The sequence below is a fragment of the Phyllostomus hastatus genome, unplaced genomic scaffold (genome assembly GCF_019186645.2).
Source record: "Phyllostomus hastatus isolate PE091 unplaced genomic scaffold, TTU_PhHast_1.1 phas_contig_65, whole genome shotgun sequence".
NCBI lineage: Eukaryota > Metazoa > Chordata > Mammalia > Chiroptera > Phyllostomidae > Phyllostomus > Phyllostomus hastatus.
The window spans coordinates 13,837,740-13,862,123 of record NW_025333932.1 but is presented as its reverse complement, the minus strand read 5'-3'; the positions used below and the strand labels follow the sequence as shown (position 1 = coordinate 13,862,123).

General features: G+C 37.8%; 1 protein-coding gene across 1 annotated transcript in view; it reads right to left on the bottom strand.

Moving 5' to 3' along the window:
* Positions 1-24,384, bottom strand: part of ATP6V0D2 (ATPase H+ transporting V0 subunit d2) — a 44,954-nt gene that overhangs the window by 4,373 nt on the left and 16,197 nt on the right. Inside the window, exons 4-7 of the mRNA XM_045849432.1 lie at positions 12,910-12,932; positions 11,063-11,235; positions 9,338-9,417; positions 8,028-8,105 (exon numbers count right to left, since the gene is read on the bottom strand). Of these exons, the coding sequence (XP_045705388.1) occupies positions 8,028-8,105; positions 9,338-9,417; positions 11,063-11,235; positions 12,910-12,932 (354 nt within the window). The remainder of the gene's footprint in view (positions 1-8,027; positions 8,106-9,337; positions 9,418-11,062; positions 11,236-12,909; positions 12,933-24,384) is intronic.

The following is a 24,384-nucleotide window of genomic DNA, read 5'->3' as shown; positions in this document are numbered from 1 at the left end:
GGGAAGTGGTCATTGAGCATGATGAGCTTCACAGTCCATTGCCAAGAGGACAGGACCATGACTTAGGCAGTGGACTACTGAACAGCCCATGAACTAGGTGCTAGCTTTGAGAACATGTCTTCTCTTTGTTTAAAATGCACGTACTCCATTCTGTAACAACTTGTTGAAATCCTACCCACTTTTGAGGTCCCATAAAAAACCACCTTTTTCATAAAAAGCCCTTCTGTTTCCTCCCTAACTGATTATGATTTCTTTTGACCCCTATTATACAGCAATTTCCCTTTTTTCTGTTGTATATTGACCTTACTGCATTCCTCTAGTTTAGAGGCTCTATCTGTATGTTTACATTTGTGCTCTTAGTGAAAAGAACTATAATTTGGAATTATAAAAAGGCTGCACTATTCTTGCCCATCCCTAAGCAGACATTTGACACACATTATGGATCTGATTATGGAGGAGATGAAATGGGGCAGGATTCATTTCTCTAAAGCCATGTATCTTTTACAAAGGGTTTGGCATCTGTGGGCACAGGTTATGTCAGATGTCCTGTCTTCTCCTTCATGCTTGCCTACAAATACTTATTCATTATGAGTATACAACTTTTTTGTTGTTGTTCAAGAAGATAACACTGTACTGTTGACTTATTCAAAATTACTGTCAGTTGCACCTAATAGAGCTGGGCTGTCTGGTCACCTGTTCTTGCCAGTTCACACCTCAAAGGAGAAGTGGGTGGGAGGGTGGGTGGCAATGGAGGTGGAGGACAGTGACATGAGACATATAATCTGACCCATTTATTACTATGCCGTCCATTTTACAGAAACATCATTCTTATTGAGTTCTGATGTTTTTATAACACATGCAATGTGATCTTGCTTATAATTTAGCACTTACTTTTATGTAAGAATTGTGAATTTAATGTAGAGATAATATAATATAATGGGTAAATATGTAGGAATTGGAGCCAGGGACCAGGAAGCTTGAGTTCAGATCTTGAGACTACCACTCACTGTGTGACATCAGGAAATTATAGCCTTCTCTGTGCCTCAGTTGCTCCTTTTGAAAAATAGATACTAAGCTACTCATATCTTCATGCTATTTTGAAGTTCAAGTGAATTCATGTATAGAAAGCACTGAGGACAGTATCTGGCACATAATAAGTGTTAACTAGTTAGTAATAGTGCCACTGTATACCTTTCATTAGTTTTAACATAACTCCTATTTCACTCATTTTGTTGGTATGAAGTATATGAAACATTTCTAAATCATAGAAATTATGTCATGTAGAGATTATATTTTGAGTCATGAATAATGTGGCTTCTTCTAGTGTGGCTAGTAGTTAAATTTATGAAAACAAAAGGATGGACCTTCATGGAGTCTCCAGGTTATTCATGTGACCAGCACATCTGAAAGAGGCTTACATACTTTCGGAGATTGAGTATACCATGAAAAAGTGTTATTTATTTATCAATGTCCACATTCTATCTGATATAAATAAGAACAAAAAATATCTTTTGGAGTTCTCCACTGATCAACTTTTTACTTTAAGGGCTGCTTTGGCTTTAAGAGTTTCAACAGGGGGCAGCAAAGTATATTTAACTAAAATTTAAATGATTACCTGTTTTGAGGGGAACTAATTTTCCCATATGCAGTTTCAGAACATTAGGTTATAATACATGCAGATGAAGTTATTCAGGTTTTTCTTTTCCTCTTTTTTTCCCCTAAATGGTAGTTCTTGTTAGGCTTTTCTTGAAATCAGAAGTCATTGAAATATTTAAGGACCTACCCACCAATGAAGTTACTGTAACAGGTAATCTAATGATTAAAGATATTCTTTGGACCAAACTTGATTTCATAGGGCTTTTGTAAGCTCAGAAGAATATATGTATATATATAATTCAATATTATTTTAAACTATACATTAATTTTTAAATACAAATGGCTGAGGAAACCAGGAAGAGAGATCTACAGATACAGACACCGTTGAATGCCAGCTATGCCCAGATACCCAAGATCCTTCTGATGCCTGAATTTCCTGTGCATTTGCAGAGAACAACAGAGACAAGAGACCTCTGGACACAGATAAAAATCTGTAATGATAAAAGGGATTTAAGTGTATAATAACATCAGTTCAAGGGGTAGAAGCCAGCTGTGAACTCCTAACCATAGACTTTCTACCCAGTGCTGGGGTGCTCAATGGCTGATTGGGGTGTCCTCTGTTAGCATTTCCACAGGGGACAAAGCCCATTATGGACTTTGATGGTAGCTTGTGAGTTTTCAGTGGCTTCTCTACTAGGAGGGAAGCTGGGTGATCTTATGAGTTCTGACCATGCAGTAATTACCACAGTTTATTAATTTTTTATTGTATTTTTCCCATTAACATTTAGTCCCCTTACAACACCCTCCACATCATCACCAGCATTTGTTGTTTGCAGATTTATTGATGATAGCCATTCTGATAGGTGTGAGATGATTTCTTATTGTGGTTTTAATTTGCCTTTGTCTGATAATTAGTGATGTTGAGCATCTTTTCATATGCCTATTGGACATCTGTATGTTCCCTTTGAAGAAGTGTCTATTCAGGTCCTTTGCCCATTTTTTAACTGGGTTTTTTTTTTGTTTGAGTTTTGTAAGTTCTTTATTAATGTTGGATATTAACCTCTTATCAGATGTATCGGTGAATATGTTCTCTCATTCTGTGGGTTGTCTTTTTATTTTGTTGATTTCCTTTGCTGTGCAAAAACCTTTTAGTTTAATGTAGTCCCATTTCTTAATATATTATATTGATTATGCTATTACAATTGTCCCATTTCCCCCCTTTATTCCCCTTGGCCCTGCACACCAGCTCCCACCTGCATTCCCCCTGTTTAGTTCATGTCCATGGCTTGTACATATAAGTTCTTTGGCTTCTACATTTCCTATACTATTCTTAACCACCCTCGTCTATTTTCTACCTACCATTTATGTTACTTACTCTCTGTAACTTTTTCCCCCCTGTTCTCCTCCCACTCCCTAACTGTTAACACTCCATGTGATCTCCATTTCTGTGATTCTGTTCCTGTTCTAGTTGTTTGCTTAGTTTCCTTTTCAGTTTTTTAGGTTTAGATATTGATATATATGAGTTGACTATCATTTTACTGTTCATATTTTTGATCTTCTTTTTCTTAGATAAGTCTCTTGAACATTTCATATAATAAGGGCTTGGTGATGGTGAACTCATTTAACTTGATCTTATCTAATCTTATCTTCATCACTTCATCTGCACTTCTATTATAAATGATAGCTTTGCTGGTTAGACTAATCATGTGTGTAGGTTCTTGCCATTCATCAGTTTGAATACTTCTTTCCAGCCCCTTCTTGTCTGCAAGGTTTCTTTTGAGAAATCAGCTGATTGTCTAATGGGAACTCTTTTGTAGGTAACTGTCTCCTTTCCTCTTGCTGCTTTTAAGATTCTCTCCTTATCTTTAATCTTGGCTAACGTAAGTATGATGTGCCTTGGTGTGTTCCTCCTTGGCTCCAACTTCTTTGGGACTCTATGAGCTTCTTGGACTTCCTAGAAGCCTATTTCCTTTGCCAGATTGGGGAAGTCCTCTTTCATTATTTGTTCAAATAAGCTTTCAATTTTTTGCTCTTCCTCTTCTCCTTCTGGCACCCCTATGGTTTGGATGTTGGAATGTTTAAAGATATTCTGGAGGTTCCTAAGCCTCTCTTCATTTTTTTAAATCTTGTTTCTTCATTCTCTTCTGGTTGAATGTTTCTTTCTTCCTTGTGCTCCAAACCATTAATTTGAGTCCTGGTTTCCTTCCTGTCACTGTTGGTTCCCTATAGATTTTTCTTTATTTCACATAATGCAACCTTCCTGAGTTTTTTTATGCTGTTGAAGTTTTTTATGCTGTTGAAGTACTTAGTGGGTTCCTGGAGCATCCTGATAACCAGTGTTTTGAACTGTGTATCTGATAGGTTGGTTATCTCTTCATCACTTAGTTGTATTTTTTCCTGGAGCCTTGAACTGTTCTTTCATTTGGGCCATTTTTTTTTTTTTGGTCTTGATGTACCTGTTCCATAGTAAGGGACAGAGCCTTAGGTGTTCACCAGGGCAGGGCGACCCATGTGGCTGTCTTGTGATGCTGTATGTAGGGGAGGGGTCTGAGAGGGCACAGTGCAGCTTGTTCCACTCTCTGCCAGTTTTCAGTCACTTCCCCTACTACCCACAAGCAAATTGGTCCCTTCTGGTGCTGATTCCCAGGTGGCTGGGCTTGTGTATGTTCTAGGACCCTATGGGTCTCTCCAATAAACTCTCCTGTGAGGCTGGGAGTTTCACCTACTGCCGACTCAACCCCCACAGGTGTTTTTGGTCAGAGGCTTTGAGGCTTTATTTCCTTGTACTGGAACCCCAGGATGCACAGTCTGTCTTGCTCCCTATTTGTTCCTTCTGGTTTATCTGCACTCGAATGTGGGACTGCCCTGTCTACCAGCTGCTGCCTTGCTGCAAGTCTTTTCCACCTGGCTGCCTGTCTCCACCCTTCCTACCAGTCTGGATTAATGTTGCTTCTTTAACTCCTAGACTGTCGGACTTCCATACAGTTAGATTTTCTTTCAGTTCTGGTTGTTTTTTGTTTTTTAAATTTATTGTTTTCCTTCTTTTAGCTGTGTGAGGAGACACAGTGTGTTTACCTACGCCTCCATCTTGGCCAAAGTCACAAAATAGCTATAGTCCCATTTGTTTATTGTTTTTCTTCTGTTTCCTTTTCCTGGGGAGATATATCTGATAAAATATTGCTATGAGCTAAATCCAATATTTTGCTATGTTTTCTTCTAGGATTATTATTGTTTCTGGTCTAACATTTAAGTCTTTAATCCATTTTGAATTTATTCTTCTGTGTGGTATAAGAAGGTGGTCTAGTTTCATTTTTCTGCACATATCTATTTTTCCCAATGCCATTTATTGAATAAAATATGTTTAACCCATTGTATGTGCTTGCTTCCTCTCTCAAACAAAAGGAAGCATTTGCTTCAAGGTATCATTTGATTTCTTCTCGATTTTGTTGTTGACCCATTCACTGTTTAATAACATATTATTTAGCTGCCAGGTCTTTGTGTATCTTTCAATGTTCTTCTTATGATTGATTTCTAGTTTCATATCATTGTGGCTAGAGAAGGTGCTTGTATATTTGAATCTTCTCAAATTTATTGAGACTTTCTTTGTGTCCTGACATGTGGTCTATCCTAGAAAATGTTCCATGTGTATGTTCTGCTCCTTTTGTGTGAAATGCTCTGAAGCTATCAATTAAATCCATTTAATATAGTGTGTCATTGAAGGCCACTGTCTTCTTGTTGATTTTCAATGGATAGAAAAATCCATCCATCGAAGTCAAAGGGGTGTTCAAAACCCCAGCTGTGACTGTATTTCTGTGCATCTCTCCCTTTATGTCCACTGAGGTTTGCTTTACATATTTAGGTGCTCCTATGTTGGGTATGTAAATGTTTACTAGGGTTATATCTTCTTGTTGGATCATTCCCTTTATCATTATGGGGTGTCCTTCTTTGTCTCTTACTATAGCCTTGGTTTTAAAGTCTACTTTGTTAAGTATAAGTATTGTTATCCCAGCTTCTGTTCCCTCTCCATTTGCATGAAATATCTTTTTACATCCCTTTACTTTTAGTCTGTGTGAATCTTTCAATCTGAGATGGTTCTCTTTGGAAGCAGCATATATAAGGGTCTTGTTTTCTCATTCATTCAGCTATCCTCTTTATTTTGGCTAGAGCATTTAAGCCATTAAAATTTAAGGTGATTATTGATGGATACATATGTAGTGCCATTTTATTGTTAGACTGCTTTCCTCTCTTTTTTTCTTTCTGTTTTTCTTCTTCTTCCACTTAAAGCAAGCCCTTTAATGTTTGTTACACTACTACTGATTTGTTGTTAACAATGTCCTTTAACTTTTTCTTGTCTAGGAAACTCCTTATTTCATCTTTGATTTTAAATTATTGCCTTGCCAGGTAAAGTAGCCTTGGTTGTAGGTCCTTTCTTTTCATTACCTTGAATATTTCATGCCACTCTCTTCTGGCCTGAAATGCTTCTGTTGAGTAATCTTCTGTCTAATTGGGCTCCTTGTATGCAATGTCTGCTTTTCTCTTGCAGCTTTTAGCATTCTCTCCTTGTCTTTAAGCCCTGCCAATTTAATTATGATGTGTCTTGGTGTAGGCCTCATTGGGTCCAACTTGTTTCAGACTTTCTTAGTTTCCTGGAATTTTGTCTTGTCCCTTCATCAGATTAGGGAAGTTTTCCATCAATATTTCTTCTGATAGGTTTTCAATCCCTTGCTTGTTCACTTGTCTGCCTGGTATGCCCATGATGCAGATGTTGTTACACTTAATGTTGTCCAAAATGTTTCTTAAGCTCTCCTCATGTCTATTCAGCTCTCCTGTTTATTTAAATTATTTTTTCTTTTTACTTGCTTTGCCTGATTATTTTTTTCTATCTTGCCTTCCAAATCACTGATTTGATCCTCTGCCTCATATAACCTACTGTTTATTTCTTCCAGTGTAGTATTTATTTCAGATATTGCATTCTTTATTTTTGACTGATCCCTTTTTAATGGTTTCTATGTCTTTTTTCATGCTGTTGAGTATCCTTATAATCATTACTCCAAACTCTCTATCTGATAAATTGCTTGCTTCCATTTCATCTAGTTCTTCTAGAAATACCTCTTTTACTTTCTTGGAACCTGTTTCTTTATTTACCCATTTTGGCTGATTCTTTGTGTCTGTTTCTATGCAAGACTGTGTTGTAGAACTAAGTCAAACCCTGCCTGTGACTGGCCCTGAGCACCCTGTTTGGAGCTATCAGTGATCCATAATGTGTGGCTCTCTCTGCTGGGCATATTTGTGTGCAGAAAGTACCAGTCTGCATATCAAGCTAGGTTTTATCAGCACCATGCCTGGGGGAGGGTCAGCTGAATTCTCAGAGGTTCCAGAAATCTGCCTCGGCCTGCAGGCTTTTTGTAGGATTAATCAGTGAATGTCTTCCAGCTATACTCTTCAGAAACTGGGCTTTAGCATCAGAAGGTGGAGCAGAGACATTCCTGTGGCCAGGGCTATTGCTTCTCATCAGGCTGATGCCATTTGGAGAGGAGTGCTCCACCTTATAAAGATGGCCTATGCAGTATGGGGAATGACTTAGCACATGGATTCTGGTGGCTATTCCTTCAGTTCTCTCCCCAGAGCCACCAGACCCAGACTCTCCTCACACATCTCTAGTCCACTCTGCCCTCCTTCTGCCATAAGCCAGGATAAGAGGCCGCAAATGGAATTTCATGCACTGGCCCTTTAAAAGACTCTGCAACTCCATACATCTCTCCCTGGCAGACAGAAACCCCACTGCTTTTCACAGTTCTGGTGCTGTAGGCTGGGCATCTCAGCTTGGGGTCTAGACCCCGCCCTTCTCAGGAGGTACCCCCTGGCTGCTGAAATATCTCTCCAGCACTTCATCTGCTGTCTTGCCCATGGAAGCCCAGACAATCCTCTTACACCTCCTCTGCACTCCCTACCAATATCATTGTGCTGATGTGGCTTCTCTCATCTGTCCATGATTATAAAGTTTCTCTCCAACTAGTGTTCAGTTGGTTATTCAGGATGATTTTTCTGCAATTTAGTTGTAATTCCAGTTTGGTCCTCATAGGAGGTTAGTGTAGCTTCCACTTACTCCTCAGCCAACTTGGACATCTCAGCACAGTTTATTAAACTTTTAACTAATTATGATTTTTCTTCATACTATACAGCAAATTAATCATGTTCAAACTTTCATAAGCATTATTCTTTTCTAATTCCAAATAACTCTCTGATGTAGTAAAATTGGAAAATATTACTCATAACTGAAGGTATCAAATGACATACACATAATAAAATATATTGCTTATTTTATTTTAGCTAAAGGAGCTTCTAAGAAAAAGAAATATTAGTAGGATGATATAAATTAAACATGTGTAAGCACATTATTTGACATAAAAATTTCAAGGACTCTTTCTTACCTCAAGAATGGGACACATAATTTCTGCTGTGACATCACCATGATTCTTATAGAATTTATAGAATGCCTCCAGGTAAGACTTAAAAAGAATAAAGATCATAAAACAATATGATGAATATATGTTCCTTTTGGAAAATACATGGCTTATTTAATGCATTTAAGGAAGTTGAATCACTTCTCTCATACAGACATATTTTAGAAAAAATTTGGAGGAAATTTTTTTATTAAAGTACATTGCACAATATGAAAAAGAACTTCATGAAAAACAAAATTGCATTTATCAGATCTTATATTACTTACAAGCACTTTTTTAAATGGGTCGTGAAATCTCATAGGGTTAGTTTTTGCTATTCTAACAAGAGTCCCAAACTCTTTTACAAGCTCAATAAATAACACTCGATTTAGTCCAGTGTATACATTTCATCTTTCAGGAGATGCATTTGAGGTCACTTTGAGCATGGTACTATGGAAAGGCAGTATCTGGGCTGCTGTCAGCCTCTCTGTGCTTGAGTCCCAATACTACTACTCACTAGTGAACTGACTTCAACTATTCACCTCACCTTCATGTCTCCATTTTCTCATCTGAGGAATGGAGATAGCACAGTTTTGCTGGATGGATAGAGTGAGTTAATGCATACAAATTACTTTGAATGGTGCCTTCTGTTAGCTATATTCAGGATGCCTCTTGCAAGGCCATACATCTCTTTAACATGTAATGCTTTTAAGAGGACCATGTTTCAGCATACCATGCTATATTTATGGCATGGTCTACATATATTCAGCTACTCTGTGAGAATGACCAAGGACACTATGGTGTACAAGTGAAAAGACAAAATTCACTCTGCCTCTATTACACAGAGATTCTCAGATGATGGCAGCACAGTTCAGACAAACAGCTGGCCAGTCCATGAAAAGTGGTACAGATAATGTCATGTGCAGTTTATCGTCTTGATATGCTGTCCACTGTCAGTAGATTAACATTGTATGGACAGGGACTCTTTCACAGCATGAAGGACAGAGACAAACTCTATACAGCAAGAGGTTTACTATAAATGCTGGTTGTTTTCAAATTTATCCATCAATTGACACCTTTTATGTTTCAGGCAAAGAGGTGGGGATACAGAGAAAAATAAGGCGCTACTTCCTCTCAACAATCTTCTGGTTGGGAAAGCTGACATGTATATACACTCTAAATATGCCTCATTTCATAGTTGCAGGACTTGGCTAATGGGCAAAGTCACTTATAATAAAAACTCTGGTTATGATGTATTATGTAATAAAGAAAAACATACTATTTAGGAAAACAGTTACCTTGTACAGTTTATTGTGCAGTATTTCAATATTCAGTTCATCTAATGTATTTTCGGACATGCAGTCTTGAAAGAATGGAACTGAGAAGTCATCGTATAAAATAAGTTAATTAGAAGCATGATTATAAACAGTAGGAAATGTCTCGAATTCACCACCCCATGCTCACTAGTGAACATTGGACAGTGGAGTTTCAATCCATAGATGCAATCAACCTAATAGTAATAATGGCAATAGGACTGACTGTTTATGAGGCATTTACTATGTGTGTGCCTTACGCTACACACAAGATACACTTTAACGAGTTAATCTCCACAATGCTTGAAACTGTTCACTTCAAGGCTCACTTTCCGAAGTCTCCTCATTATCAAATAGAAATTCTTAACATTTGTGACCTAACTGTGTGCCAAATTTTGAGTTGTACTTAGTGTCTTCTTTTGTTTTCAAAACTCTAAAATGGGGGAAATAAGGGAAACTGAATTTCCCCATGTCATTCTGTTGGGACCAGGCAGAGCCCAGCTTTGTGTTCACATATGTCTGATTCCAGACCCATCCTCCTTCCTCTGTTACTTGTACCCTTAGCATTTGACACTTGATGACACATTTTTTTTCTATTTTTATTATCCCAAATGGCAAGTATTTTGACAAATGATCAACAGTGCACTGCTACTATCCAAAATTTCCTAATGCTAATGTTTACAAAATTGTCCCATTAACATTTTGAGTGCTACTTCAGGCCATTTGAAAGATGTTCCTGAGCATCTCAGAAAAATGGCATTCCCACACTTTCCAAAACAAAATGTTTCCTATAATTTAAAATAAAAGGAGAAGGCATTAATCCTAAAAACAGCTACAAAATTAATGTTTTGAAAAATTACAAGTTCTATCATTTATTTATTGTAGTCTAGTACAAAGTACAAGGGTTTGGAGTTTGGGAGATGAGTCTCAGCTCCTTCTTAGCTACACATGGTTTGTAGGTGACCCTGGCAGATATTGGCTTGATCAAAAAGTTTGTTTTTTTCATAAGGTGGCTCTGGTAGTGCATAGTTTTCTTCAACTTTGTTCAAAACAATTTGGTTACACTCTATTGTGACAGCTGTCATACAAGCATGGATTTAAAAAATATCAAAATTCGTGAATTTTTGTGTACCTATTTTAATATTAAAGATGGAAGAAAATACATGTTTCTCCATATTATGCTTTATTATTTCAAGAAAGGTAAAAATGGAACTGAAATGCAAAAATAAAAAGATTTATGCAGTATAGGGAGAAGGTGCTGTGACTGATTGAACATGTCAAAAACGGTTTGTGAAGTTTTGTGCTGGGCGTTTTTTTGCTGTACGATGCAGCACAGTTGGACAGACCAGTTGAAGTTGATAGTGATCAAATTCAGACATTACATTAAGAACAACCAATGTTATACCACGTGGGAGATACCCGACATAGTCAAAATGTCTAAATCAATAAAATTATTGGTGAAAGTGGAAAATCTGTCTTTTATTTCATGGAAAAAAAGCCAAAGGACTTTTTGGCTAACCCAATAACTTCATTTGTCTTGATCTGAGAAATGAGGGGGCTGGACTAGATGGTTTCTTTATGTCCCTTCCACTTCTGGCAACTCCTATAGAATGACACATGAGTACATGGGAAAAACTGATTTGGGTGTGCATTTCCTAATGAGAGTGACAGCACTCAAAGGCAGCAATAGCATCATATCCACATTCATACCTAAGGGTGTTTCCACCAGGACTGCAATGAAGAGGTCAGAAGGCATCTCTGCGATGTTGACTGCTTCCATTTCTGTGAATTGGCCCAGTGGGTGACACTTCCTTAGAACTTCCTTTACAGACTTTTTCTGCAAGGTGCCATTCACCAGTAGAACCACACTGCTGATCATGTAACTGCACCTGGTGTAGAAGAAGGTTTGGCTGTTAGGAAAATAACTGCATCCTGAAAACCCTTCTCCATTTTCCCCGTTACCCTCTCCCACCTCCCCTCTAGTTACCGTCAGTTTGTTCTTAATTTCAATGTCTCTGGTTATATTTTTCTTGCTTGTTTGTTTTGTTGATTAGGTATAAAGGACACATGGACAAAACCAAAGGGTGGTAGGGTCAAGGGTGGGAAGTGGGGATGTCTGGGGTAGAGGGTAGTGGTGGGGGGAAAATGGAGACAACTGTAGTTGAACAACAATAAAAAAATGTGGAAAAAGAGCCATAACAGGAAACTCTGAAAAAAAAACAACAACCTGCATCCAAGTAAGATGCGCCCTACTCACTGGTAAAACCATCAGGCCCTATTGCTTTGGTTAGGGAAATATGTGTCTCTTCATTTTGAACTCTGGGATGTGAGAGATGTGGGTGAGCAAATACCTGACTCTCTGGGATGCCAGAGTTGGAAAAACCATATCCAGTGTTATAATAACTGATTAACATTATGAGAAGATGACTTCTGTAAGTAACTGTCACATGGGTGGTATGGGGGTGAGAGTATAAAGTGTCTGCTTTATCAAGATGGATGGAAAATGGGCTAAAAAAGTTGAAAAATGCAGACTCAGGGCATTTTATTTGACTTTGAAAACTGAGCATTTAAATCTAGGATGAAGCCCAGCATCAAGGATTCAAAATTTAAAATATTTAAAAATAATTTTAAAAAGTTAAATATATTTTATTAAATACTTAATATTTATTTATTAAAAAAAAGATTCTGTATTTTTCTTTTCCTGTGAGACCAGATGGTGAACTTTGTAGTTGTGCCACCCCACCCACCCCACCTTATCACTAGGACTCCTGATTCATGTTTTATTGATACCTTACCCATGTGAGCCCTGCTGGGATCCTAATGCTTGTTCACTCATGGGCTTAGTACCTGGGACAGTCTAAGCACTGAGGTCAAGAAGTGACAGAGACACAGAACTTCCTTCACAGAGGGTCCAGTTTGAGGGAAGGACTGAGTACAGAATCCACTAGAATAAATTGCAATGATGTGCACACACTCTGTCAAAGAAATGATGGGGTAGTTTGGGGGTGCAGAATCAGCTGTCAACCTGTCTTGGACCAAACTTCCCAAGGAAAGATGGTCAAGCTGAAACCTTCAGGATGAGTAGCCATCCAGGCAGACAGCTGAGCAGTGGAAAGTGTCTCCAGGCAGGAGGATGTTAGTCTGGGCCTGTGCACAGATGGCAGGCCAAGGTTGGGCATGAAGTCCTGACACTGAAGATGTGGAGTATGGCAGTTAGGGTTGACAGGAGATGCAAATTCCTGTAATCAGAAGGGGCATTGTGGTCTATGTGGAATATGGATTACACAGAAAGAGTGGTAAATGCTTACATAGTAAGGTGCTTTACACAAGTTATTTTATTTAATCATGACAATACCACCATGGTGACAATAGGTAATATCTTCCCTATGACATGGCTACCAAATGAGGGACCTGAGAAGCACACTCTGGATTCTTCTTCTGAGCCCTCACCTGTGCTGCTTAGTGTTTGAGGGTGACAGAAGTCTCAGGTTGTGGAATCATTAGCTGGAAGAGAGCATTGGTCTGGGAGCAGTGCTGTGGGGGCAGGTTTGAGATACGATGAGGTCAGTGTGTCTGGGAACTATCCAGAGGTGATGCCTAGTAGCCCACCAAGACCTAGTCCTGAGCCAACCGTGGACTAGACACCAGTGGGGGTGCCAGGAGGGGTGGTTTTAGGTGAAGTCATCATTGTTGGGAATTATAGCCTAGTGTGAGTAGAGTTCTGTCCTGAGAACTCCGGGGAATCCCAACATTTAAGAACTTTGATGGAACCTGAGAAGGACTGAGTAGTAGTAGGAAAACTAGAGCAGAGAATTCTGGGAAGTACTAGAGTTCTAGGAAGAAGGTGCTGGAGCATCAGAGGCCAGGGAGGAGTACAGGCAGACAATGAAGTGTCCACAGGATACAGCCACTCAAAAGTTACCTGGGAATGCAGGGAGGACACCTTCTTTGGACTTTGTGGAAGGGGGAGAAAAGAGACATAAACCTGGTGCCTGTGTATTTAAAACGAGTGAGAAGTAGAGTTTTAACAAACAGAGTTCAAACTACAAGCCAGCCTTAAAGGAAGGGGAAAATAATAGTATGAACACCCAGCAGTCAAGGGGATGGCTCACTTTCAGTTTAGGTATTTGTTGTTTTTTTAAGATGAGAGAGAAGTGAAGATGTTTAAGTGAAAGAATGAGGTGTTGGTCTAAAGAGCTAAAGGACAGCCAATGAGTAAATCAAAGTCCTTCTAGAGAAGTCCTCTAGAGTAATTGATGGGACTCAATTACTGCCACAATCTGGGCTTGGAAATAACACCTTTCACTGGCATGTCCTGGAATCAGGCTACATGGTTGACTGACTTCCTGTGCAAGGATATACTCTTTGCTGGGAAAGAGTCTCCTTCACAGTGGGGCTTTGCAGTTTGCCCCAATGAAAAGTCTAGCTAAGGAAGTTTTGAAGCAGGAAATTACCTCCTTACAAAATGCACATGACTATAAAGTTTCTTCACCTTCCAAACAGTAGAGCCAAATGTAGACATTATGGAATTTTAGACTCCTTCTCTCTTGAAAATGATATTCCAAATGGACGTGCTTATCTTTACTGCCTTTGTAGGGCTCAAAAGCTATTACCCGAGAGGGCAGTTGCCAGTGCTTAATAATCCCTAGCAGATATTTCACTGTTGTGACATCACCCCTGTAATGTAGACATGAACTTCCAACATTCCCAATCTGCAGATGACTATTGGGCCAATGTTGATGGCCAACCAATGTCAATGGTGTGTGTGTGGATGTGCACAAGGGTATACTGAGTATTGTTATCTTATATAGCAAAGAGCTATAGAGATTGGATTCTGGTTTATTTCAACTCATTATTTAAATGGCCCTATTTCTAAGATGGACCAGTAACACCAGTTCTCATAGTGTTGTTCAGGAAATGAAGTGAGAACACTGCCTATATCAGGGTCAGGAGAGGGTAGTGTGTCTCCTATCCCCTCCCTCACCTCCTTAACACATATGTGCCAGGTATATAATAATCGTTGGTTCTCTGGGATGACAGGGGATATGGGCCCAGAAGACAATTTACTCTCTCCAGACTAATCTTTACAGACCTCCAGGGCCATTCATATGGTGGTTAGCAATGAAATCACTGCTGATGGTGCCTGAGTAATTTTTGAGCTAAAAGATACCTGGGAATTCACCTGGTTCAAAGCACTCATGTTTTGGGTACCTGTGCTCCTAAGTGGTGTCAGACCCAGGATTAGTGCCTCTTCAGTCAGTGAATTTCTTTCCTCCTCACACTGCAGAGTCTACAAAGTAGACAAACATCCTCATTTATAGCCTCTCCTAAATATTTTATTCTATTACTGACACGGTACCTGCAGGAATCATGAAGTCACCTAAAATTATGATGCAGAAAGTGACTCAATTTAAAAAATATCAGGTTGTAAAATATTTTTTTAGTGACAACTCTTTTTGCCGTTTTTATTACATGCTAGGCATACATACATGTTCTCACCCAACCTCATAATTCAGTGCTGCACAGACCATGATAATCACCACTTCACAGGTGAGAACCTGAGACTGAGATGTGTTTACACCTTGTTCCAGGTCACTGTGGGAAAGAGGCAAAGTCAGACCTTAAAGCCAAACTCTGGCTCCCTGTTAGGTTCAGCTAAACCAGCTCAGGTCAGACAACAGTTTGACATTTCCTTTTTGGTCTCTGAGCTACTCTTTCTCCTTTGCATCCAATATTATTTGAGGATCTTGAGAGGAGCTATAACATCTTTCCTGTTGATAAACTTTCAAATTGTGTGATAATGGAACAGTTGTGAAAAGGTCAGGTGATGGAGAGCCATAGACTTGGTGTGTTAAAAGAACCGTTCTATGGTTAAAACACTGAGGTACTTAAGCATCATTAAGTAGCTGAGAAATGCCTGTCTTGCATGAGACAGAACAGAAATGTCTTCTAAGATCACAGTTTGGTGAAGCTCAAATAAGTCCAGAAGAGATATGTCAGGTTCTTTCTGAAGACACAGTTACCAAAAACAGGAGTCAATGCTGGAGGCTTTTTGCATATCCTTTCAGGCTTCTGTAGTCAGACCTTGAGCTGAACTTGAACCTGCAAACTCTGCAGTTTGGGCCCTCCCCAAACCATAGAGATATTCAAGGTACACAAAAAGGAAGACATTCATCCATGGAAGGTCACAAGGGAAATGGAGATTTCAATACATTTGCAGAACATTTGAAAATGATAGAATCTTACTGATGGGTGAGAACAGAGAAAAGCCATGGCTCAGAATGTATGCATGACAAAGCAGCTGCAGTGTTGAAAAACTTCCAGGGAAGTGTCAAGCTTGGCTTGGTTCAGAAACAGATGGAGGGATGGGGTGTAAGGCAAGGGGTTGGGGCAATTAAGTGGAAAGGGCTGACTATCACTGTCTTTTCATGGTCACATTCAAATGAAACCATGCACATAACAATGGTGTGTAAAACCTGAGTTGTCAATGTAGAAGAGACCCAGGCTTTGAAGCAGATACAACTAACTCTGAACCCAGTAATGACTTACAAATGGGAGCTCCATCTCCTCAGTCTTAAAATGGAAATATTTCCTCTCCTGCAAGTGGTGGCATCAAGTTTGCAATACGTATGAGAGCCTTGGTAGAGTGACTTGATCAAGGAGGGTCATACACTCTCAGAGAAGGATGTTTTTCTGTAACTGGACTTTGGAGGAACAGGGGCAGAAAACTATAAACCACATAATCTGTCATGTAAAAAATTTGCCATATTTACACTCTTATTAAGCCTGAGATTTCTATATCTCTGTAGTTTTACACTTAGCTCTACTCAACAGAATCCTTTCTAAATTTACCTGTTGCTCTTAGAAGATAAGGGGTTATTATCAATCCTAGTGGAAGACTGGTCTGTCCACAAGAGCATAAATCATGTTACCTGTTGCAATATTAGCCCAAAGTCTCACTTATATATATTTTATGAAACTTGTTACCATCCTGTTTTACATAGAATTACCCTTGTATTGTTGTTGTTGTTATTATTTTAATCCTCATCTTAGGATACATTTATTAATTTTTAGAAAGAGAAGAAGAGAGAGAAACATTGATTGGCTGCCTCCCACATGCATCCTGACCAAGAATTGAACCCAGAATTTAGGCATGTGCGATATGATGTTTCCTTTAAGGTTTCTAAATTTTAAAAGTTTTAATGTTATCATTTTGTGAATGTAATTATTAATCTCAGAACAATGCTGGTGAATTAGTCATCATTCATGATAATTGCTTTTATATATAAAAAAGCCTGACCCCTGTGTCAGATGGAGGTTTTTCAAGACTTAGCCTCAATATCTCCCTTTGGGTGTGACTAACAAGTAATTTGGTAAACTTACTGATTATAACAGATTCATTTCTAAAAGCCTTGTGATCTGCCCTGGCTTGTATGGCTCAGTTGGCTGGAGCGTTGTCCTGTTACTGAAAAGTCGCCCATTTCAATTCTCAGTCAGGGCATATGCTCAAGTTTCAGGCTTGATACTGGTTTGATCCTGGCTTGATCCCAATTGGGGCAGCCTATTGGAATTACTCTCTTGAATAGATGTTTCATTCTTTCCCCTCCCATTTCTCTTAAATGAGAATAAAATAAACCTTAAAAAAATAAAAGCATTGTGACTACACCACAGGAGCCATGTCCTGATATCAGGCTTTTTTCCACCTGGGAGGCTAGGTCTATAACATGTTATGCAGTGTTCTCAGTGCTGATTCTGTGTCAGGTGACCAGAATGATGTACTGTTTGCCAGGTCATACTTGTCCACATGGAAAATGCAGATATAGGGACAGGGACATAAAATGCATAATCTGGAGTCATTGTTCGTGGAAAGGATTGGGGTGTGTGTAAAGTATATTTGGTCATGTTAAATAATTTCATTCCTCAGTGAAATTCCATAAAATGTACTGATCTAGTTCTGACTGATGTGGCTCAGTTGGTTGAGCATTGTCCCATAAGGTGAAGGTGGCTGGTTGGGGCACATGCCTGGGTTATGAGTTGGTCTCCGGTTGGTGTGTATGTGAGAGGCAGCTGATGGATGCTTCTTTCTCACATCAATGTTTCCCTGTCTGTCTTAATCCCTCCCTTCCCTTGTTCTCTACAAAATAAATAAATAAAATCTTTAACAAATTTTTAAAAATAAAATGTGCTAATCTACTCTTAACAGCCCCTACAGTTCCTCCTTGTGACCTGGACAGTAGGGTTGGAAGTCTTTTCCAATGTGTTCATTTTCAAATGAAAGCTCTCCTTGATTACATTGGTGAACATGTGTTATGTTCCAGGTTCATTCAATCCAACACTAACTCTTATGTGCTCACCCAGGACAGCCTGACCATTTGGTCTGATTTGCTAAATAGCTTGTTGAGATTTAGAGAATATCCCCATAACCCTTCTGCTTGCTTCTGAAATTGACACTTTGAGTAACATTTCTTACTTATCTGGTTTTCCTTTTTTAAATAGAGAAAAGTGAAAAATAAAATAATTTTAAAAAGTAACTAATTTTATTCACAGACTCATTTTTCCTTCTAGCAAAATAAAATACTGAAAAATTACTTGGAAGTCAGCACTCCCTATAACAGCCTGTTTTAGAACAAGAATGCCAACCATTATGCATTTCTCAAACTCTTGGAACCTTTAGAACACTTTCTTCTAGTACTTCAGATTCTCTATAATCTTGCTCTAACCAGACAGTTCACATTAAACATTCCTCCAATTTACTCATCCTTTTCTACATCAGTTTCTTTGTTTCTACTTTCTCTAAATGCCTCCCTTCCCTGTTGATTACTAAAAGTTGAGATCCTTTCCACCGTTTAAGACTATAATCAAATACCACATTTTTATTAAACTTTTAAAATGTCTCCAGATAGAAGTGATTTTATTCTCTATAAATTTTTGTGTTTATATTTATCCTGGGTTGAAATCAATTTTCAATATATCATGCTGAACATGAAGTATAGTTAGCTCTCATTCATTCACCAACATTTGTTACATACCTAAGGAGATAAGACCTGGATTTTAGAACTAATTCTGCCACTGTTCAGTTGTGTGCTTTTGGGTAAGTCATTTCATATGTTCATCTCAAATACAGATTCAGAGATAAATCCTATCCATCTTTACTAGCTATAATATCTTTAAATACAAGGACTTTGTTCAGTACATTTATATGTTCTCCAAGAGGCCTGAATCATGTGTGCACAGTATGCAAACACAATGGTAACCTTTTTCCATCAATAAATTTTCTTCTCTGTTTGTATAATCGTGTTAACTCTGATGTTCCCCAGGGTAAATGGAAGTGGAGCTTGGGTAATTTTACCTCAAGCTTCCTTTTTAGGGTCATAGCTGCCTAATCCTTGCTTTTTCTATTCTTTTCCATTGAGGAGAATTACAACTTTAGAGGGATTACTCCAATGTTGTCCCTACTCTAGCCATGTTTGTGAACATTATGTAACTCATAGGAAAACACCAACAAAGGATTCTTCTTGTTGGTTCCATTAGTAAACATGTTGAGTGTTTATCATTACCTGTTCTGCACCCTACTGAGAAAAGTGGTTATCAGATCTCACCTTTATCATACTCAAAATACTCATAACAGGTTGAGAAAATCTTATGGAAAGGAAAGAAGAAAAACCACTTGAAAGGATAGGAAAGAAATAAATATGAGAGCAATCTTCTAATATCTATCAAAATCTAAAATTTGCATATCTGTTGACAAAGCAGTTCCACTCCTGGGAATCCATCCTAAAGAATTTCAGGCATGAGAAAGCCCAGATCCATGTACAGTGAAGTCTGTGGAACCATTAAATGAAATAGCAAAGAAATGAAACCATTTAAGTGGACAAAAAGGGAATGGTTAAATAAATTATGGCATGTGGAAAATAATGGAATATAATATTTGCTTTAAATAAGATAGATGTATATGTATTATGTAGAAAATTCTTAATAGCTTATGTGAAAAAAGGCAAATTGTATGTGATACATATAATATGATCTCCCTGTTCTAAAACAAACAATAAAATAAACTATGTATGTATAATTGTATACATACACATATATATTTTTTGTTTATACACATATGTAACATTTTTTACAAAAAAGATTTGGAAAGGTAATGCAACAAACTTGTGAGTGGTTACTTCTGGTCTTTGGGGAACAGGTACTGAAGTACAGTCTTGATCTGTTTCCTTATTTCTAAAATGCCAAAACTATTAATGCCACCTGACAGGATTATTGTATAAATTAAGTAAATGTAATACACATAAAGTGCTTATAAGACTGCTGGCTTATAGTGAATACTACATAAATTAAGATATAAAGCAACACTCTAAACCCCACCAACACCCAAAAACAAACAATCTCAGACACAGAAAACAGGTGATTACCAGAGGGTAAGGGGTAGGGGTGTCATAGAAGAGGGTAAAGGAGGGATAAATGGTGATGGAAGGAGACTTGACTTGGGGTGGTGAACACACAGTACAATATACAGATGATGTATTATAGAATTGTAACCTGAAACCGGTATAATTTTATTAACCAATGTCACCCCAATAAATACAATAAAGAAAAAATAAACCTCTTGCAAATACACATGGGATCACATACAAGAATAGGTGGGAGCTGCAAACATCAGTATACCTGCTGAAGGAGAAAAACCACCAACAAAGGGAACACCAAAATGTAAAAACCCAAGTACAACAAGACAGCCCACATAAACAGAACAAAGGGCAAACCTAGAGCATCCAGACAAGGAGATCAGAGACCACATCACTGAACCTCATAGAATTCCTACTGTAGAAGTTCACCCTACAAAAACAGCTAGCAAATTGAAACATCAGGAAGCACAGAACAAACAAAAAGAGTCACTTAAAATGGGGAGACAAAAAATGTGCAATCAAAAGGAATGGAAGACTCCTCACTAAAAGTGCTAAATAAAATGGAGGTAACCAAACTATCAGATATAGAATTCAAATTAATGGTTGTAAGTAAAGATGCCCAAGGAACTCACAGACAACTACAAGGAACCAAGTGAGAACTACATTAGCATGAAAAAAGAAATATAAACTATAAACAAAAACCAGGAAGAAATGAACAATAAAATCTCATAAATAAAAAAGACATTAGAAGGAATTACAAGCAGGGTGGATGAAGCAGAGGATCAAATCAGTGAGTTGGAGGACAAGGTAGAAAAAAACACCCAGATAGAGCAAGAAAAAAAAAAAGAGGCTCAGAAAGAATGAACAGGTGGTAAGAGATTTGCAAGACAACATGAAACAGAACAATATCCATATAATAGGGATACTAGAAGGAGAACAAGACAGCAAGGGATAGAAAACCTGTTTGAAAAGTAATGATGGAAAACTTCCCTAATTTGATGAGAGAAAAAGTCATACAAATCCAGGAAACACAGAGAGTCCCAATCAACAGGAAACCAAAGAGGCCTACTTCCAGAAAAATCATAATTAAAGTGGCAAAATTCCAAGACAAAGAGAGAATCTTAAAGGCAGCAAGGAAGAAACAGGAAGAAATGATAAGGCTACTAGCTGATCTCAATGGAAATGCTACAAGACAGAAGAGAATCAAGAACTATTCCAAGTAATGAATGCAAAGGCCTGCAATCAAGAATAATGTACCTAGCAAGGCTCTCAATTAAAATGGAAGGTCAGATAAGGAACTTCCCAGACAAAAGAAGTCTAAAAGAATACACCTCCACCAAACCAGCACTTCAAGAGATGCTAAATAGACTGCTTTAAGGAAAGGAAAGGAAAGGAAAGGGAAGGAAAGAAAAGAGAGAGAGAGAGAGGAACACGGGTACAAAAAAAATGGCAATGAATAAGTACCTATCAATAATAACCTTAAATGTAAGCAGATTAAATGTTCCAATCAAAAGACATAGAATAGCCAAATGGAAAAGCATAACCCACACATATGCTGCTTCCAAGAGACCAACCTCAGAACAAAAGACCTACACAGACTGAAAGTGAAGGGCTGGAAACAAATTTTCCAAGCAAACACACAGGGAAAAAAGCCAGGGTAACAATACTCATATCAGACAAAATAGATTTCAAAAAGAAGCCATAAAAGGAGAACTAGAAGATCATTTCATAATACTCAAGGGAAGAATCCATCAAGAAAACATAAACATTGTAAATATATGTGCACCCATCATAGAAGCACCTAAATACATAAAGAAAATCTTGGAAGACTTCAAGAAAGATATTGACAGCAACACAATTATAGTAGGGGATTTCAATACCCCACTGTCAAAAATGGATAGAGCTTCCAAACAAAATACCAACAAAATATTGTGGCATTGAACAATGTCCTAGATCAAATGAACTTAACTGATATATATAGAGCTTTTCATCTCAAAGACGCAAAATACACATTCTTTTCAAATACACATGGAATATTTTCAAAGATAGACCATATGATAGGATATAAAACAAGCCTCAACAAATTCAAGAAAATTGAGATCATATCAAGCATTTTCTCGGACTACAAGGGACTGAAACTAGAAACCAACCTCAAGGAAAAAACTCAAAAACACTCAAACTCATGGAAATTGAACAGCATGCTATTGAACAATGAGTGGGTCAAGAATGCGATCAAGGAAGAAATCAAAAAGTTTCTGGAAACAAATGAAAATGAACTTATAACAATCCAAAACTTATGGGACACAGCTAAGGTAGTCCTGAGAGGGAAGTTCATAGCAACACAGGCCTATCTAAAAAAAAATAGAAACATTTCAAATAAACAACCTAACCCTACATGTACAAGAACTCTAAGAACAACAACGAAAACAGCCCAGAGCAAGTAGGAGGAAGGAAATAACCAAGATCAGAGCGGAATTAAACAACATAGAAACTAAAAGCACAATTCTAAAGATTAATAAACCCAGGAGCTGGTTCTTCCAAAAGGTAAACAAAATCAACAAGCCTTTAAGCAGACTCATCAAGAAAAAAGAAGGAAGACCCAAACAAACACAATCAGAAATGAAAGAGGAGAGAATACAACCGATACCACAGATATACAAAGGATTGTAAGAAATTACGATGAAGAACTATATCCCAAGAAATTTGAAAACTTAGATGAAATGGATAAATTTCTAGAAAAATACAATCTTCCAAAACTGAATGAAGTAGAAGTAGAAAGCTGGAACAGACCAATAACAGCAGACAAAATTGAAGCAGTAATCCCAACACACAAAACTCCCAACACACAAAAGCCTTTGCCTGAACAGTTTCACGAGAGAATTCTACAAGCATTTAAGGAAGAGCTAACCACTATCCTTCGCAGACTATTCCCAAAAATTCAGAATGATGGAAGACTCCCAAACTCTTTTTTAAAAACAGATTTTATTTATTTATTTTTATAAAGAGGGAAAAGGAAGAAGAAAGAGGGAGAAACATCAATGTGTGGTTGCCTCTCATGCACCCTCTATTGGGGACCTGTCCCCCAACCCAGACATGTGCCCAAACTGGGAATCAAAAGGCAACCCTTTGGTTCAGAGCCCATGCTCAATCCACTCAGCTACACCAGCTAGGGCCCAAATACTTTTTATGAAACCAGCATCTTCCTAATCCCAAAACCAGATAAAGAAACAACAAAGAAAGAAAACTTCAGGCCAATATCGCTAATGAATATAGATGCTAAAATCCTCAACAAAATATTGGCAAACCACATCCACCAATACATTAAAAAGATCATACACTGTGATCAAATGGGATTCATCCCAGGGATGCAAGGATGGTACAATATATGCAAATTAATAAACGTACTGCATCACATAAACAAAAGCAAGCACAAAAATCACATGATCATATCAATAGATACAGAAAAAGTATTTGATAAGGTACAGCATCCATTTATGATAAAAACACTCAGCAAAGTGGGAATAGAGGGAGCATTCCTCAAAACAATAAAGGCCATATATGAGAGACCTACAGCCAACATCATACTTAATGGGCAAAAAGTAAAACCTTTCCCACTAAGGTTGTCCACTTTCACCGCTTCTATTGAACATAGTATTGGAAGTCCTAGCCACAGCAATCAGACAAGAAAAAGAAATAAAAGGTATCCAAATTAGAAAAAGGAAACAAAACTGTCATTGCAGATGACATGATGGTGTACATAGAAAATCCTATAGACCCCACCAAAAAACTGCTTGAATTAATAAATGAATTTGGCAAAACAGTGGGATACAAAGTCAATATCCAGAAATCAAAGGCATTTTTGTATACCAACAATGAAATATCAGAAACAGAAATGAGGAAAGAAATCCCATTTGATATGGTACCAAGAAAAATAAAATACATAGGAATAAACCTAACCAAGGAACTAAAAGACCTGTACCCAGAAAACCAGACAACCCTGAAGGAAGAAATTAAGGAAGAGACAAACAAATGGAAACATATACTGTGTTCATGGATTGGAAGAATTAACATCATCAAAATGTCCATACTACCCAAAGCAATCTATAGATTCAGCCCATTGGTACCACTAAAGTATCAATGGCATATTTCACAGACATAGAACAAACACTTCAAGAATTTATATGGAACCATAAATGACTCCGAATAGCTGCAGTAATTTTGATAAAGAAGATCAAAGTAAGAGGGATTGCAATCCTTGATATCAAAATGTATTACAAAGCTACTGTAATCAAAACAGTCTGGTACTGGCATAAGAACAGACACATGGATGAATAGAACAGAATAGAGAACCCAGAAATAAACCCAAGTCCCTATGGTCAATTAATATTTGACAAAGGGGGCAGAAGCATAAAATGGAGCAAAAATAGCCTCTTTAACAAATGGTGTTGGGAGAACTGGACAGCTACATGCAAAAAAACTCGAGAACCAACTTACACCATACACAAAAATAAATTCAAGGTGGATAAAAGATTTAAATATAAGTTGTAACACCATTAAAGTCCTAGAGGAGAACATAGGCAGGAAAATCTCAGACATTCCACGCAGGAATATTTTCACTGATATGTC